This window comes from Cyanistes caeruleus, chromosome 1, assembly GCF_971803275.1.
Source record: "Cyanistes caeruleus chromosome 1, bCyaCae1.hap1.1, whole genome shotgun sequence".
Lineage (NCBI taxonomy): Eukaryota > Metazoa > Chordata > Aves > Passeriformes > Paridae > Cyanistes > Cyanistes caeruleus.
This window is the reverse complement of record NC_141701.1, coordinates 106,710,737-106,724,727: the sequence shown is the minus strand read 5'-3', so window position 1 is coordinate 106,724,727 and position 13,991 is coordinate 106,710,737. Positions and strand designations below refer to the sequence as shown.

General features: G+C 35.3%; 1 protein-coding gene across 19 annotated transcripts in view; it reads left to right on the top strand.

Moving 5' to 3' along the window:
- BBS9 (Bardet-Biedl syndrome 9) overlaps positions 1–13,991 on the top strand; it is a 291,318-nt gene that overhangs the window by 219,021 nt on the left and 58,306 nt on the right. For 3 of the 19 annotated variants that reach the window (XM_086847697.1, XM_086847667.1, XM_086847625.1), the window contains one exon: positions 5,662–5,755. The exons of the other annotated variants lie outside the window; for them this stretch is intronic. In XM_086847697.1, coding sequence (XP_086703823.1) covers positions 5,662–5,714 — 53 coding nt within the window. In that variant the 3' untranslated portion in view covers positions 5,715–5,755. The remainder of the gene's footprint in view (positions 1–5,661; positions 5,756–13,991) is intronic. 19 annotated transcript variants of the gene reach the window in all.

The following is a 13,991-nucleotide window of genomic DNA, read 5'->3' as shown; positions in this document are numbered from 1 at the left end:
GCATAGTTTGTGAACAAATTGAGTTTTGAAACCACCTGGGAGTTACTGTCTAAAAGCTAGTTAAAATTAAAAAAAAAAAAAAAAAGAAAAAAGCACATTTCCTTATAGACACATTTATGAACTGCAGAATAAAAAAGAATGTCATCTGTAGCTTTCTAACTCAAACATGATCCATTTTCCCATTTTAAAAAACAGAACACCACTCATTTTGGAAATTTCAGTTCTCAAAACTCAGCCTGTTACACAAAGATTGGTTCTTATGGACTTGTGTCATCCCCATATAGGCATGCAGAGCCCACAGTTCTTTTAGCTGGTTTATTCTTTTTGATATTTTTCTATCTTAGAGAGTTTGGAGATGTGTAAATCCATGTGTTTTTGTGTAACTTCTTAGTGGTTTTTTTTGTAACTGATAAAAAAATATATATTATTTTGTCTAGGAAATAAGCATATACAAGCTGGTTAAGATAAAAGAATAACTATAACAGAAGCAGAGTTGTAGTAGATGGAAGACAGCCTTTTTTCTTATTTTCTTGACCAAGTTGCAACAAATGGAAAAATACAGAGAGCTTTTTGAAACTTCTGAAATTTTGATGAATTTCAAATTACTCTTTTCTGAGTTTGTTTCTTTATGCAAAATCAATGCTATTCTGCTTTGTCTGGTTTAAATCAGAGTTCTCTGTGCATTAGTAAGTGTTGTTTTCCTGTGCACATCAATGGTGATTTGAACACATTTGCTTTTGTCTGAGATGTATAAAATAGTGGGCAGAGAAATTGGCCTTCCCAGAATTCAGGCTTCAGTAGGTGTGGGTTTTTTTGGTTTGGTTGTGGTTTTTGGTTTTTTGGGATTTTTTGCAATCCTTCAAATTGCAATCTACCTTCTTTCTTGCTCATGTTACTGGGCACAAATAAAGAAGCTCAAATGCAGCACTTCATATGACCTTTGCATGACTCCATAAAAAGCTATGTCTCCAATCTGAGAAGGGGGTTAGCATTGGCCTACAAATTAAATTTTGAGGGGAAAGTGTCTTATTTCTGATAACTGGTTATATCAGTACTGGAATAACAGTTTGATATTCTAAAAACTTGATTTGGAAATGTTTGATTAGTTGAATTAGTGCTGGGGGTGCTGCTTACAACTTTTCAAATATTTAATTTTCTGTACATTAATTTGCCTATTTATAGAATCAGAAATATTTAATTTTGCACTGTGTAGTTTAATAATATACAATATTAGAGGCGTTGCTTTGGAAAAATAATGTTTACTACTAATTGACAAGGTAGAAAATATCTTTCACATTTTCTGTAATTTTTTCCACACATTGGCCGCTGAAGTTTTCCAGATTCATGAGAATAGGAAAGTAGTTTACTTACTACTTACCAATTTTTTTGTTTCCCTTTTGCTCCTCTAATACTTGGCTAGTTATAAAAAAAAAGCTTTTGTTATTGCTTTACATCACTTTTATAATGGGATAATCTTTGATTTGGTTGTACATCATGCAAGTATATCCTAATTCTCAATTAGTGGCATAAACTTCATGGCTTTGGGTTCTTCAATATGGTCAAAGATACTTGATCTTATCATTGCTTCACAGTTACTTTTCACAGTCAACCATGCATTACAAGTGGCCTTCAGCTGTGAAAAAGCATCTATTATGTCCTTTTGGGAAAGTGAACTGCTCTCTGTTGCTGTGCTTAAAACCATCATGTCCTGTGTGCATACCAAAGACAGGCCTGGGGGTGGAGGGGAAGGCTAGACACCAAGGAGTCACTATATATAGTAGGAGTCTTTTTCTTTCCACTGCTTAAAAAGATAAGTAGCTGAAAGAGTGTCAAGTGTTGTTTCTCTATAAATTGTGTGCCAGCAGGTTTATCACTAAATGCTGTAGGTTATGTTGAGTGGAATAATCTGGAGGAAGAAAGGGAGGCTAAAATAACAGAGCAGTAGGACTATTTTGACTCCACAATCAAACTCTCCTTGACTTTTGCCCTTTGGGTGGAAAGTGCTTATGTTACAAAACAACATGAGGTCAGCCTCTTGGTTCTGCTATTAGTTTCTTTCTTGCTGATCTACACTGAGGGAATAGTTACCTCCCGTTCTGTGCTTTTGTGCTAAAAGTTGTGTGCTTTTACTGTTTGGGCAATAAGAATGGCAGCTGCTTTTCCTACACAGTGTAAAAAGAGGTGCTGAATTGAAGAATGAAAAATTGCCTAGGTGGCATTGGAGAGCCATCCATGCTTAGGCTCAGAATGAAGGTATCCTGAAAAACATGAGAGCATCCACTTTTGAAATATCTCATTCCCTCAGAGGCAGTGTGCAGTGCTAGGAGTATTTTTACAGTTGTGCAGTGGATATATTAAAAAAACTGGTTTAGGTGCACCCAATTGATCTAATAGTACACTATGAAAATTCTACTGAGTTGTTTCAGAAAGATAAGTCATACCTGGTCTAGTCAAATTTTTCAGAACTATTCCCATCCTAGGATGACAACTGCTGGGTTAGTGATCCAGTGATAGACCCATGATGTGGAAGAGATGTGGGAGCCTGAGTGTATTATTTAGTGGCTTTGGTACAGTGGAGGAGGCCCCAGCCAGGAAGCAATAAAGTAGTTATTGGGTAATGACTGTGGAGGCACCACATATAAGGTTAAATTGATATATGTAAATCACCAACTTTAGGATGCTGAAGCTGCCTCTTGGTGCCTATCTTTTTTTTACACAAGCGGGGATCAAATAGTCACTGTTTTGATAAATGGTATGCTGCTAACCTACATTAAAGACCTTAAGGGAGTTGAGCTCTTAAATTCCTTTGAAATGTAATGGAATTTGGGTGCCAAGAACTCTTCTTTTTAAAAAAAGCTGGTAGCTCATTTGCTTTTATTAAACTGCTTTTTAAAAATAATGCAAAGCCTTTGATACGTTCTGTCACAGTATGAAAGTGGAACATGGTATGCACACAAATAAGGACATCTTACTTTAAGGGGTGTTTTTGGCAGTGGTAGAAACCAGTTGGGATTAACTGTTGATAGCTTCCTACTGTTGTGTCAGAAGTGTGGTGTGTAATACTCATGGCAGTTTTTAGAGCTCTCTGCACAGGCTGTATGGGATCATTCAAACAGAAGTGTTTCATGTTAGCTGCTTGTTTGAACTCCATAAATGTTAGTGAAAATAATGTATTCTAAAACTGAAAAAAGCCTGTAATTTATAGGAGGTCCAACTCCTGTCTTGTATGTGATCCTAAAGTCAGCAAAATCTATAGGAACCTGAGTAACTTTTACTTGCTTATGTATCTTGTCTGTGATAAAACCATATCTGAAAATATATACATGTTATATATGCTAGCTGTTAGAAAATGTGGTGTGATTCTCATTATTACTCAAATTCAGAATAGATTAAACAATACTTAATGCTCTTGAAGTCTCAGTCATACTACACAAGTGGTTGTGTAGTATGTAGCATTATCCATAAACATTTATACATACAGTACGTAGATAAAAGTGGGTATGTTTGTGAGTAAAATAGATAAAAACAAGATGTCACAGTGCTCTGTTAGCTGCAACTTCACAAACAAAACCTGAGATCCTTTTAGGAATATTTGTTACATAATTGTTTCTACTTTTGAGGCTTGAGATGCCTTTTCCTTGTTTGCAAAAATCAATGTTTTGTATGGAGTCTACAATGCTGTGTATGGAGCCTGTTTATGGGGAACTAAACCAAACAAATTATCCTTCTTCAAACTAGTTCTACTGGGGGTAGGGCTGCAGTTTAGTTATCCTAACATTTTTTACATAACAGTGCTTCAACACAAGTACAAACTCAAGTATTTATTGGGAATGGATTTTTTTTTTTATCTGGTTTAGCAGCTTCCAATGTAGTTCATCCTACTCAAACAATAGAAAACAGTTTTTAGTTGGTGCTCCTTTCAAAAACATTTGTAAATTTTTTTAGATTCCAATTTGAATTACTTGCCTTTCCATTTGTAATGGAGACCATTAGAGGGTTTTTCTTGGCCACACCCAAGACTTTTGAACAATGTTGAATTATACAGTTATTAAGAAGCCAAAACAAAAACCAAAACAAATATTTCAGATCTTATACATCTGTCAGGCTTTACAAAAAAGAACTTGGAAACTGTGAAGCATTGTGACAAGTGAGTAAAACAGAAAAGTATTGCAGTCTGCATTTCTTAAGAGATACTGGGAATTAAGACTTTGCATAGGCTTGCAGTTAATCTTGTGTGCCCTGCTGCTTGAATGGGTGATCACCAGGGGAACAGACTTGCTTTTGTTTGTGAAGGTATGTGAAAGAAATTCACAGTAAACATTTGTATGACATCTTATATAATGTAAAAGAAAATGGAATAAGAATGAAACTAAGTCAAGTGTCATTTTTTAAGGTGTTCTTTAATTGTGTAAGTGCAAATTTTGCAAGTCTTCAGTTTTAAATTCAAATTTAAATTTGAACGTTAAGCTGTAAAGTTAAAACAGGAAAAGTACCTTAATCAGAGTTATGCAAACCTATAGAATCAGCATGAAAATATTTTTGTACTGCCACATGTGATATATCATTGCTTTGCTGTATAAACACAATTAAAGAGTGCCTTGGGGACTTCCTCAACAAGAGATTAAACAGGGAAACAAGACCGGCAATTCTAACACTTTGCGTCTGATGACTTAATCAATCCGGACAGGCTTTCATTCCCAAAGATTTCTATTCCCTGAAATATACATTTTAAGAATTCACAAGTGCAATTTTCTAATGGATCACAAACACACATTCTTATTCTGCCTCTCAGTGAAAGGAATAATCTGTAACCTTCTCACAGATAAGCATTATTTTTCTCTCCCTCTTCCCCCTCTTTTTCCCCTTGTCAGAGATTAGCAACAATTTAAATTTGTGAGTGGAGCTAATTTCTGAATGCTGTCTAAACTGCTTCAAACAAAACGACCTTACTTAGCAAAATCCTACTGCTTAAATTCTTAAGTCAAGCTCACTTGTTTTGTCTGAAATAAGTTAAGGAAGCAGATTGTAAGCTGGTCTGGAGAAGGTGGGCATTTCTGCATTTCTGATGAGGAGGTTGAGGTGAATATCTAGCAAGCCCTTCAGGGAGCATGAGCTCCCTTTACTGAAATAGTGGCTAGCTGAGCAGGTATCAAGTAAACTTCACAGAGCTTGATCCCAACAGGCTGCAGTGATGGGCTGAGGCCAATTGCATGAGGTTCAACAAGGCAAAGATCTGGGTCCTGCACTTGGGTCACAACAACCCCAGGCAGCACTACAGGCTAGGGGAAGAGTAGTGGAAAGCTGCCACATGGAAAAGGACCTGGGTTGTTGGTCAACAGCAGCTGAACATGAGCCAGCATGTGCTCAGATGGCCAAAAAGGCCAATGACATCCTGGCCTGTATCAGCAATAGTGTGGCCAGCAAGAGCAGGGCAGTGATTGTCCTCTTTTACTCGGCACTGGTGAGGCCACACCTCAAATCCCGTGTTCAGTTTTGGGACTCTCCGTACAAAAAAGACATTTTGGTGCTAGAACAAGTCCAGAGAAGGGCAACAAAACTGGTGAGGGGCCTGATGCACAAATCTGATGAGGAGTGGCTGAGGAAGCTGGGCTAAAGCCTGGAAAAAAGAAGGCTCATGAAGGACCTTATCTCTCTCTACAGCTACCAGAAAGGAAGCTATAGCAAGGTGGGAGTCAGTCTCTTCTCACAAGTAATAAATGATAGGACGAGAGAAATGGTCTGAAGCTGTGCCCAGGTGAGGTTTAAATTGGATGTTCAGAAGAAACTCTTCAATTTCTTTCAAATTCTTCAAAGGACTGTCAAGCACTGGTATAGGCTGCCAGAAGTGGTAGAGTCACTATCCCTGGAGGTGTTTAAAAGATATGTAAGTGTGGCACTTGGGGACCTGGTTTAGTGATGGACTTGGCTGTGTTAGGTTGACAGTTGGATCTGATAATCTTAAAGGAATTTTTTTTTTTTTATTATTTGATAATTCTTGGAGGACAAGAAAAATTCCATTTAGTTAACTTAGTTTTGATACAGGCTGTGTTTTGGAATATAAAATTATTTTCAAAAAATTCCAGATGGTTAAAATATTTTGTAAAAGAAAACTACTTTCTTTTTGGCTTGAATTGTTTTGATTGACATCATTATATCATAGCAAAAATTTTAGAAGAATTCCATTCATATGCCAAATCCTAGAATGCATGCTGTAGCATACTGCTCAAAGTCTTTTCCTTGGATTGGATTCAGTCTCACCACAGGCAGAAGGCAGGTATCATTTTTTCAACATGTTTTTTGGGTCCCCAGAATATGCCACATGTTTTTCCATTCTTGTTTCTAATTTTGAGAAGTCTAGTCAATGACATTGGAATATTTTATGAGATATGCATATTTTGCAAACATAGAGGTACTTATGTATTTGTCTTTTTATATGCCATGTGCAGAAAACCCATCTCATTTTTCAATCATTACAGTGATTATATGCAGCTTTTTTTGAGGAGTTTTCTCTTCCATGGCTTCCTTACTTCAAGCTACTGGAAGCAGTTAAGTAAATTCCAGTACCTAAAAAACCTGATAAATAGACTGTGAGAACCGTTTATAGCTGTTGGCTCTTAGCAAAGAGTACTCACAACTCTACTGTTAGCTTCTTTTCCTTTTCCATGCTATACCTGATGTACAATTATTCTCTAAAACAAGTTTTATTAACAATTCGACTGTCCTCCTGCTACCCAGAGATTTCCTTTAAAGCAAGAAAATTCCTAGTGACCTAATCCAAAATGATTACCCAAAAGACCAAAAAACATCATCAGTTGCTTGTGAAGATTGCCTAATTTCAGAAATGGAGTTTACAAATTTTCAAAATAAATCCAGATTGAAAATATTGTCTTTTTAATCATCTTCATGGGCTCATAAGAGAGAAAAATGTATTCAAGAGGGTAAGAAGTAGGAGAGGTGACATTAAAAGACTGTTCTTTTACTGTTCCTCAGCCTCAGAGCAGATGATAGAAATTGATGAGTTGTAAGGCATGAACTAAAATGAAAGTTTCTAAAGAAAAATATACAGACATGGTATGTATTTATGTACTTGATTCCAAAAAAGTGACTTTAATTCAGAAATATTGTACTTTTACATCCGAAACCTTCAACAGTACTGCAAAGTGATGAAATGTTTAAGATTTTTGTTAACTGTCCAGGAATATTCAGTAGCTAAAAAATAAATAACAAATGGTAAGGGAAGGAAATGGATTTTAAACCTCATTTAAAATTAAACCTGTGTTTATTAGTATCAATCCATAATAGTAATACTTGTATTTGAATATACTGTTACCAACAGGGAACATTCGGTCTATTTGGACATGCTGTGAGATCCAGGCAGCTGCTGTGCCTTAGACATTCTTAAATAGTTAATAAACTGGCACTCCTAAACCTGACTTATTTATTATTATGGACATAAAATCCCACAAAAGAAAGCCAGATGTTTTGGGGAAACTGGTTTCAGGGTTTCATGCCATGTGTCATGCTTTTCATTATAAGATTTCCTATTCCCAGTATCTGTATTTTTTATGTCTTCTGATAAGGCTTCCAAAAATTCTTTCAGGCCACCCATTCCCCACATAAATGGGTTAAATGAAAATTGTAAGGAATAAAACGTGTGTGGTTCAAATGCATGCTTCGAGAGTTAGTGTGTTTTCAAGACTAATGTGAGTTTTGGGGTTTTATTCAAAGGAACAAAGTTGCTTTTAAGGGCTTTTGCAAATCTTATTCAACTCAAATCCCAGAAAGTAAGCCTGTGAATTTTCAGTCTTCAGAACACTGTTGCAAACGTGTCCTGTACCAAATCCTACTCCATGTGATTGAACTATGTGACTCTTCTCATTCTTTGTCCCATTTTTACATTGTTTTCATTCTGTCTGAAAAATTCCATGAACCCCAGTTTGTGTTTCCTTTTGAATGTATCATCCTCCCCTCGCTGGCACTGTTTAATGGCTTGGGTTTTGCTTCTCTGTTGAAATCTCTCCTGCATTTCAAATTTTTTATTCATATAGGCTGAATGTTCTCCCTCATTGAAATTCTGTTTTCAGACATATTTCTGTGTGGAAGCTTACACTGGCATATTAATTTAATTATATGTGCATCACAAGAAGGTTGATTGTTCATCTTGGGCACTGTATTTTTACCAAACTGGATTCCATTAGAACCAATTTTATAATATCAGTGACAAGTGTTGCTTGAATTGTTTAAGGTTTGTAGTTTTTGTATAGCATTTAATTAAATTTTATCTATGCATTCTCTGATTAAATGGGACTTGTTAAGGAGTTTGGAGGTCGAAATTATAACAGTAGAAGAAATCATGGCCAAGCAGAAAGTAATTTTGGTTTAGAAAGTAGTCTTGTTGGTTATAGATAATAATATAACTTGTTGGTTATAGATAATGATTGTTTCAAGGTCAAGAAAAATGAAGAATGGACGAACAGGCATGGATATGGGAAGTGTGTGGACACTTTTGCACAGCAAATTTTAAGAAGCAGCTTAGGTACATTCAGACTGTAACTTAACCCTTGTGATAACCTGAAATGCGATATTTAATCTGGCCTAGGTTAATAAAGCAACTGTGAATGATGCATTTTTACAGATAATTTTCTGAGAGAAGATGAGTTTTATTTCTGAACAGTTTTATTAACTGTTCCATAGAATTTTGGTGCCAAGCAAGGATAGTAGGAAAAAAAGCCCAAGCAGGGGCATAAGGAAGTAATTTGAACCTTGGGTAGCTACAGTTTTCTCCTCAAGCTGCAGTCTTCTGAGATGTTTGAGACTTGAAATTGTCTCAGTTTGAGTTGAACAAGGGAAAGAAAGAAGTGAAGAAAGTGAGATATGAATTTTGCACATAGAGAGTTCTGAATTGCACTAAAACTTCATCTGTCCCTAACATATGTGAAATAACCATTTAGTGAGTTAGTGGTCAATACCACTTATTGATTATGGATTCAGATTATGATTATGGATCCTGAGAGAAAAATTTTGTTGTCCTTAGGTGAGGGTTTTTTTCTGTGCTGAAATAGTAAATAAATGCACACCAGCATTGATGTAAATAATTATATAGGAAACAAAGAAAAGACTAATATGAATCAACATGCCTAATATTTCCTAGAGGGTGCTTTCAGTAGCTTTACAGAATTTTTAAATCTATAATGCGTTTTTTACTCAGTGGCTACCAATTTGATACTCAGGGTATACAAAAGTGCTGTCTACGTGTGTTTATGCTTTATCATATTTAAGGGATCAAAAATCCTTTTAACAGTATAAAGACTGGAGAAGAAACAGGGAATGTAGATTTATTTTCAATGCTTGGAGTAGATGCTAAGCATAATTAGTGAAAATAGTGGAGTAGATACATCTTTGAAATAAGTATGAGAAGGATGCAGAGGGTGTTTTCTAGCATTTAGGATTGAAAATCTGAATAGGTAGGTTTAGTAGAAAAATATATTTTAAAAGATAAATCTTGTAAGATTTCATGAAAAGAATTTATCATAGCAAATAATAAATCTTATTAGCTATTTTAAAAAGCAGCATATTAATTTGCATGCATTTTCCTCTACTGCAAGATGTGTTGTGAACAAAATGTTCTCAAATCAGTGTCGTAAATGCTGCCATTTACAATTCTGAATGTACTTTTATGGACATGTGGGTTCATGCTTAAGTGTATAGGTACCTTACATTTTTGGTGGAAAAATCAAAGGCTAAAAAAAAAGAACTGAAATTACTTGAGTACTTACATGGAACCTGAAATGTCTGTTTATGTAAATGGTGGAGTTTATGTCATTTGGATGTTATCACTGAGATTGGAGGGTTAGTTGTCTTCTCTTTTCATGTGTACAAATGAGTGGAGCATTTCCAGCACCTGTTGGCCCTAAATTTTGCCTTTTAATTTCAATTAATTTGAGCAGCCCATGTATTTTTTATTGAGGCTTCTGCTGTTTTCAGAAATTGTATAGATCAATATTGTTTTTATAACACCTCTGAAAAGAAGGGCTGTTCTTTGGACATATTTCAAATGAAATTAATATACATAGAAGATGATCTTAATTTCAGTTTTTATCTTTTTTTATATCTCTCTCTCCCTCCAAGTCTGAAAATTAAATATTTAATATTCAGATTTTCTTCTCACTTGTGTCCATTGCAAATTATTTAATTGCACATACAATGCTTTCTATGGTGAAAGATTCTTCTATTTTTTTTTTTTTATTTGGATAAAATTTTGATCCAAATCTCAATTTAGTAAATAGAAAATTGTACAATATTGTTTCTCTAGTTAATATAAATATTTATTTATGTATGTATGTAGACTAGTTTTATATATTGAATGTGTCTATTGCAGGTAGAAGTATAGAGAGCAAATATATCAATCTATAGGGTCAATTTTACTCTAGGTATCTCTCATAAATTTGACCTTTTTCACCATGTATGCCTGTTGATTGAAAAAAAAAAAAATTAAAATGAACAAAACCCAGTATCCATGGTTGCTTCTTAAATAGTCTGAGAAAGAACATTACCCATAAATGGTTTTCTGAATTCTACAATCACACCTACTATTACACCTCCTAACCTCAATCAAGGAAGGGTTTGTTTCTGTTCTACAGGCTCTGGCAGGAGCAGGTGTAAATGGAAAGCAGATTTCTGACTGCTGAGCCCAGCAGCTAACAACTTCCTGTAGCTGCTCATGCATTCCCTGTAGGGCTCCTCGTTCCTTAAATGCAGTAAAGGTGCAGCTGGGTAAGGACAGTTATCAAGGTGATAGTTTAAAGTGAATTCCATATACTGAGGTTCCTAACTGGTACCCAGGAGAAAGCCAGGCACTTTCTGACTGGTTACCTTGTACAGAACTGGCATAACTTCTAGGGCCAAACCTAAATGTAATGTGCTGCATTGATAGAGTCAATGTATAGACACCATACCTGCATTATATCTTATTCACAATCGTATCTTGAGTTTCACTAAAAGAAAAGATCACATGCAGGCACAAACTTCCCCCTTTCTTAAGTTGTTCCTGTGTGTAAATGTTTATATAATCTCAAGGTCTATGCTATGCAATAGCTTTTTTTTTCCTTTGGACCTTCGTGTTTAGGCTTAGACTGGTTACTTCTGCCCAAATCTTGAATGTTCTCCAACACAGAAAAATCTGATAGTGTATTTACTATTTTGATTAGATTATCTAGTTAGTTGTGGTAAAATATTCAGCACCTCTGAGTGGAGATGAGCCTGCTGCATAGTATAGGATTCTGATTTTGGATCTATAATCTCAGCTGTGAAGTTCAGAAATGTTCATATGGCATATATGTACAGGTCACCTGTAAATATCTGGATACAAAGCCAGAAGTGATTTACAATCAAAACATAATATAGATTAAATACAATTTAATATGTTTCAAAAATAATTGTATGTTGCTGTGCTATTTCATGGTCTGCATTAAAATGCAGAGAAAAAGGCGTTGCAACCCTTTGATTAATGTGCTTTTCACCAGGATATCAATAAAACCCCAATGCCAGCCTTGTCTGTGAATAAAATACCTATAAACACAGTATATAACACGTTTTTACATAGTTGACCTTTTGAACAATTCCATATGTTTTTCATTTATGTGGAATTGTTCTCTCTTACTAGACTCCATTCAAAAAAATTTATTTTAGACTTGGTTTAAATAGAACAGACACCTTAAATATCTTAACAAGCATAGCTGACCCTTTGGTGGAATTCTTAAAAAAAGGATTGTCTGCAGCTGCTGTGCCCATGGTGTGCTTATATCTGGGTTGTGGAATGAATAAAGTAGAGCAATCCTTGGAAGAGTTCGTACAAGTGGAGTGTAAAAGCTACTCACAGGGGGAAATATTGGCACTGGTCAAAGAAATGTATGTGGTACATAAAATTTCCCAGCAGTTGTGCTACAGTGCACTCACATGCACAATATATTGGTTAACTGGTAATAGGAAGCCATTGTTTTCTTTACAGATCAGAAACATTAACTCCTGGCATGTCCTATGAACACGTGCATAATGTAATAATTTGAACATGTGTCACTGTTGTAAGGCAGGTGTGAAACAAGGATATTCAAGCTGAAAGATCCTACAGCCAGCTTTAGAGTGAAGAGAAAGGCCAGGAAGATGTGTGAAGGTCTGGAAATAGACAATATAAATGTTTCAGGAAGTTGCTTTCATTCTGTTACATGAAAAATATATATGTTCATATATAAAAGTCATACTTAATCTAATTCTATCAGTTTATTATTTTCTTTCTTTTTCCCTTTTTTTTCCCCTTCTGATTTTGGGGAAAAAAATTCAAGGTACCTTTTAATGATTTTATTTTATTGTTCTTGTTTTTCTTTAGCTATAAAAGTACTTTGGGTTTTTCAATACCTCTATAGTGAAAAAAGAGAACTTTGCATACTTGGTCTTAAAAATTATTTGTTTTTACCATTTTTGAGACATAAAATTAATATTTAATATTGTAAAACCAGAATAATCTCTATTATGTTGAATGGGCAAAATTATTTGAAAATAGTTGTGTGAAATAATATTATTTTAATTTTTATTAATTTTTATTTTATTTTATATCCTATTACTTTGATAGCTTTCAGTATTATGACATTAGTCTGTTCTACCTAGTGAAAGCACTAGCTCTTCATCTGATGACAATCTGTGCTCTAAACAGTAATTTTGAAGTGTATGTTAGTTTCCTTTTTGTAATGAGACAAACTTTCTCTGGCTCATAAACCCCAAAGCAGCTTTAATACAGAAGTAAAACTGAGGAGTGATTTAGCCATATTATGATTTTGTTTTTGGATTTAGTTCCCTCCTTGTTGCTAGGATCTTTCAGAACAACAGATGTTTTAAATGTACAAAATGAGATTTTTAAGTAGAGAGCAAATCCAATGGATAAATCTCAGATTTGGAGCTTTGTAAACTGTCTCTGTACCACAGAAAAGTAATATTCACAGTCACTGTGGTATAAAAGATGCCTAAAGTTGCTTTAAAATTTCTTATATCAGATATTTGAATGGAGGCTCTATCTCTTTTTAAATCCTTAATTTGTGAATTAGGATAATTTGCAGAAGTTACCCACTATTTTCCTGAATGGTCTGGGTCCCCATTTTTTTTTTAACTTAGTAAGAATTTGTATGAGTGTGAAGTCACAGCCGATACTTTTAAACTTTGTGTAGAAATTACACTCTCCACAAAATCATGAAAATTTAGAAGGAATAGAATATTTTAATTTGTCATTGAAACACAAATATTTCTCATTCCCAGGGAAAATGTATATAATATAATTAAAACAAAATAAATAAAAGACACTCCTCCCCCCCCCCCCCCCCAATGAATCTTCTGTGTGACACTGAGAAAGAACAAGAGAGCAAACTGTTTCCAAATTGTAAAATTTGGGATCTGAAGTCAAGGTCCTCTTTGCTTCCTCTGTACTTGTTTCTGAGTTGGCTCTAGAAGGGCTCTGCAGCACATTCCTGCCCTCCCCAGCTGTTAGCAACAGTAGGGGGAAGTGTAAAGGCTCACCCCTTCTGAGCCATCTGTCCTAAGAACTGGCTCCGACTGTGGCTGTAGCTTCTGCGAATGGTGTGTGAAGCCTTGATGTGAAGCAAAGAAAGTTCACCATTGACTACAAGAGTCTTTGCATCGGGCCCTGAGCTTTTAAGTCTGTAACTGTCATGGAAAATAAATACTGCACTTGAAGGAGCAAGCTCCAGGGTCTCCTAAAAGTAGCTTAAATAGCTCAGAGAGGAGCAGTATAATAACTCCAGCTTTCATATGGTAGGTTCTCACTAGTTTTACATCCCAGGGATACTGCTGGGACTCCCAAATCACTGGTCAACAGTGTAATGATACATGGCAAATTACCTAGGTAATGGCAGTCGGATAAATCACCTCCAGCCAATGCTGGTTAGTCAAGCGAGGGGTGTGCTATGTATTAACTGGAACCAATTCCC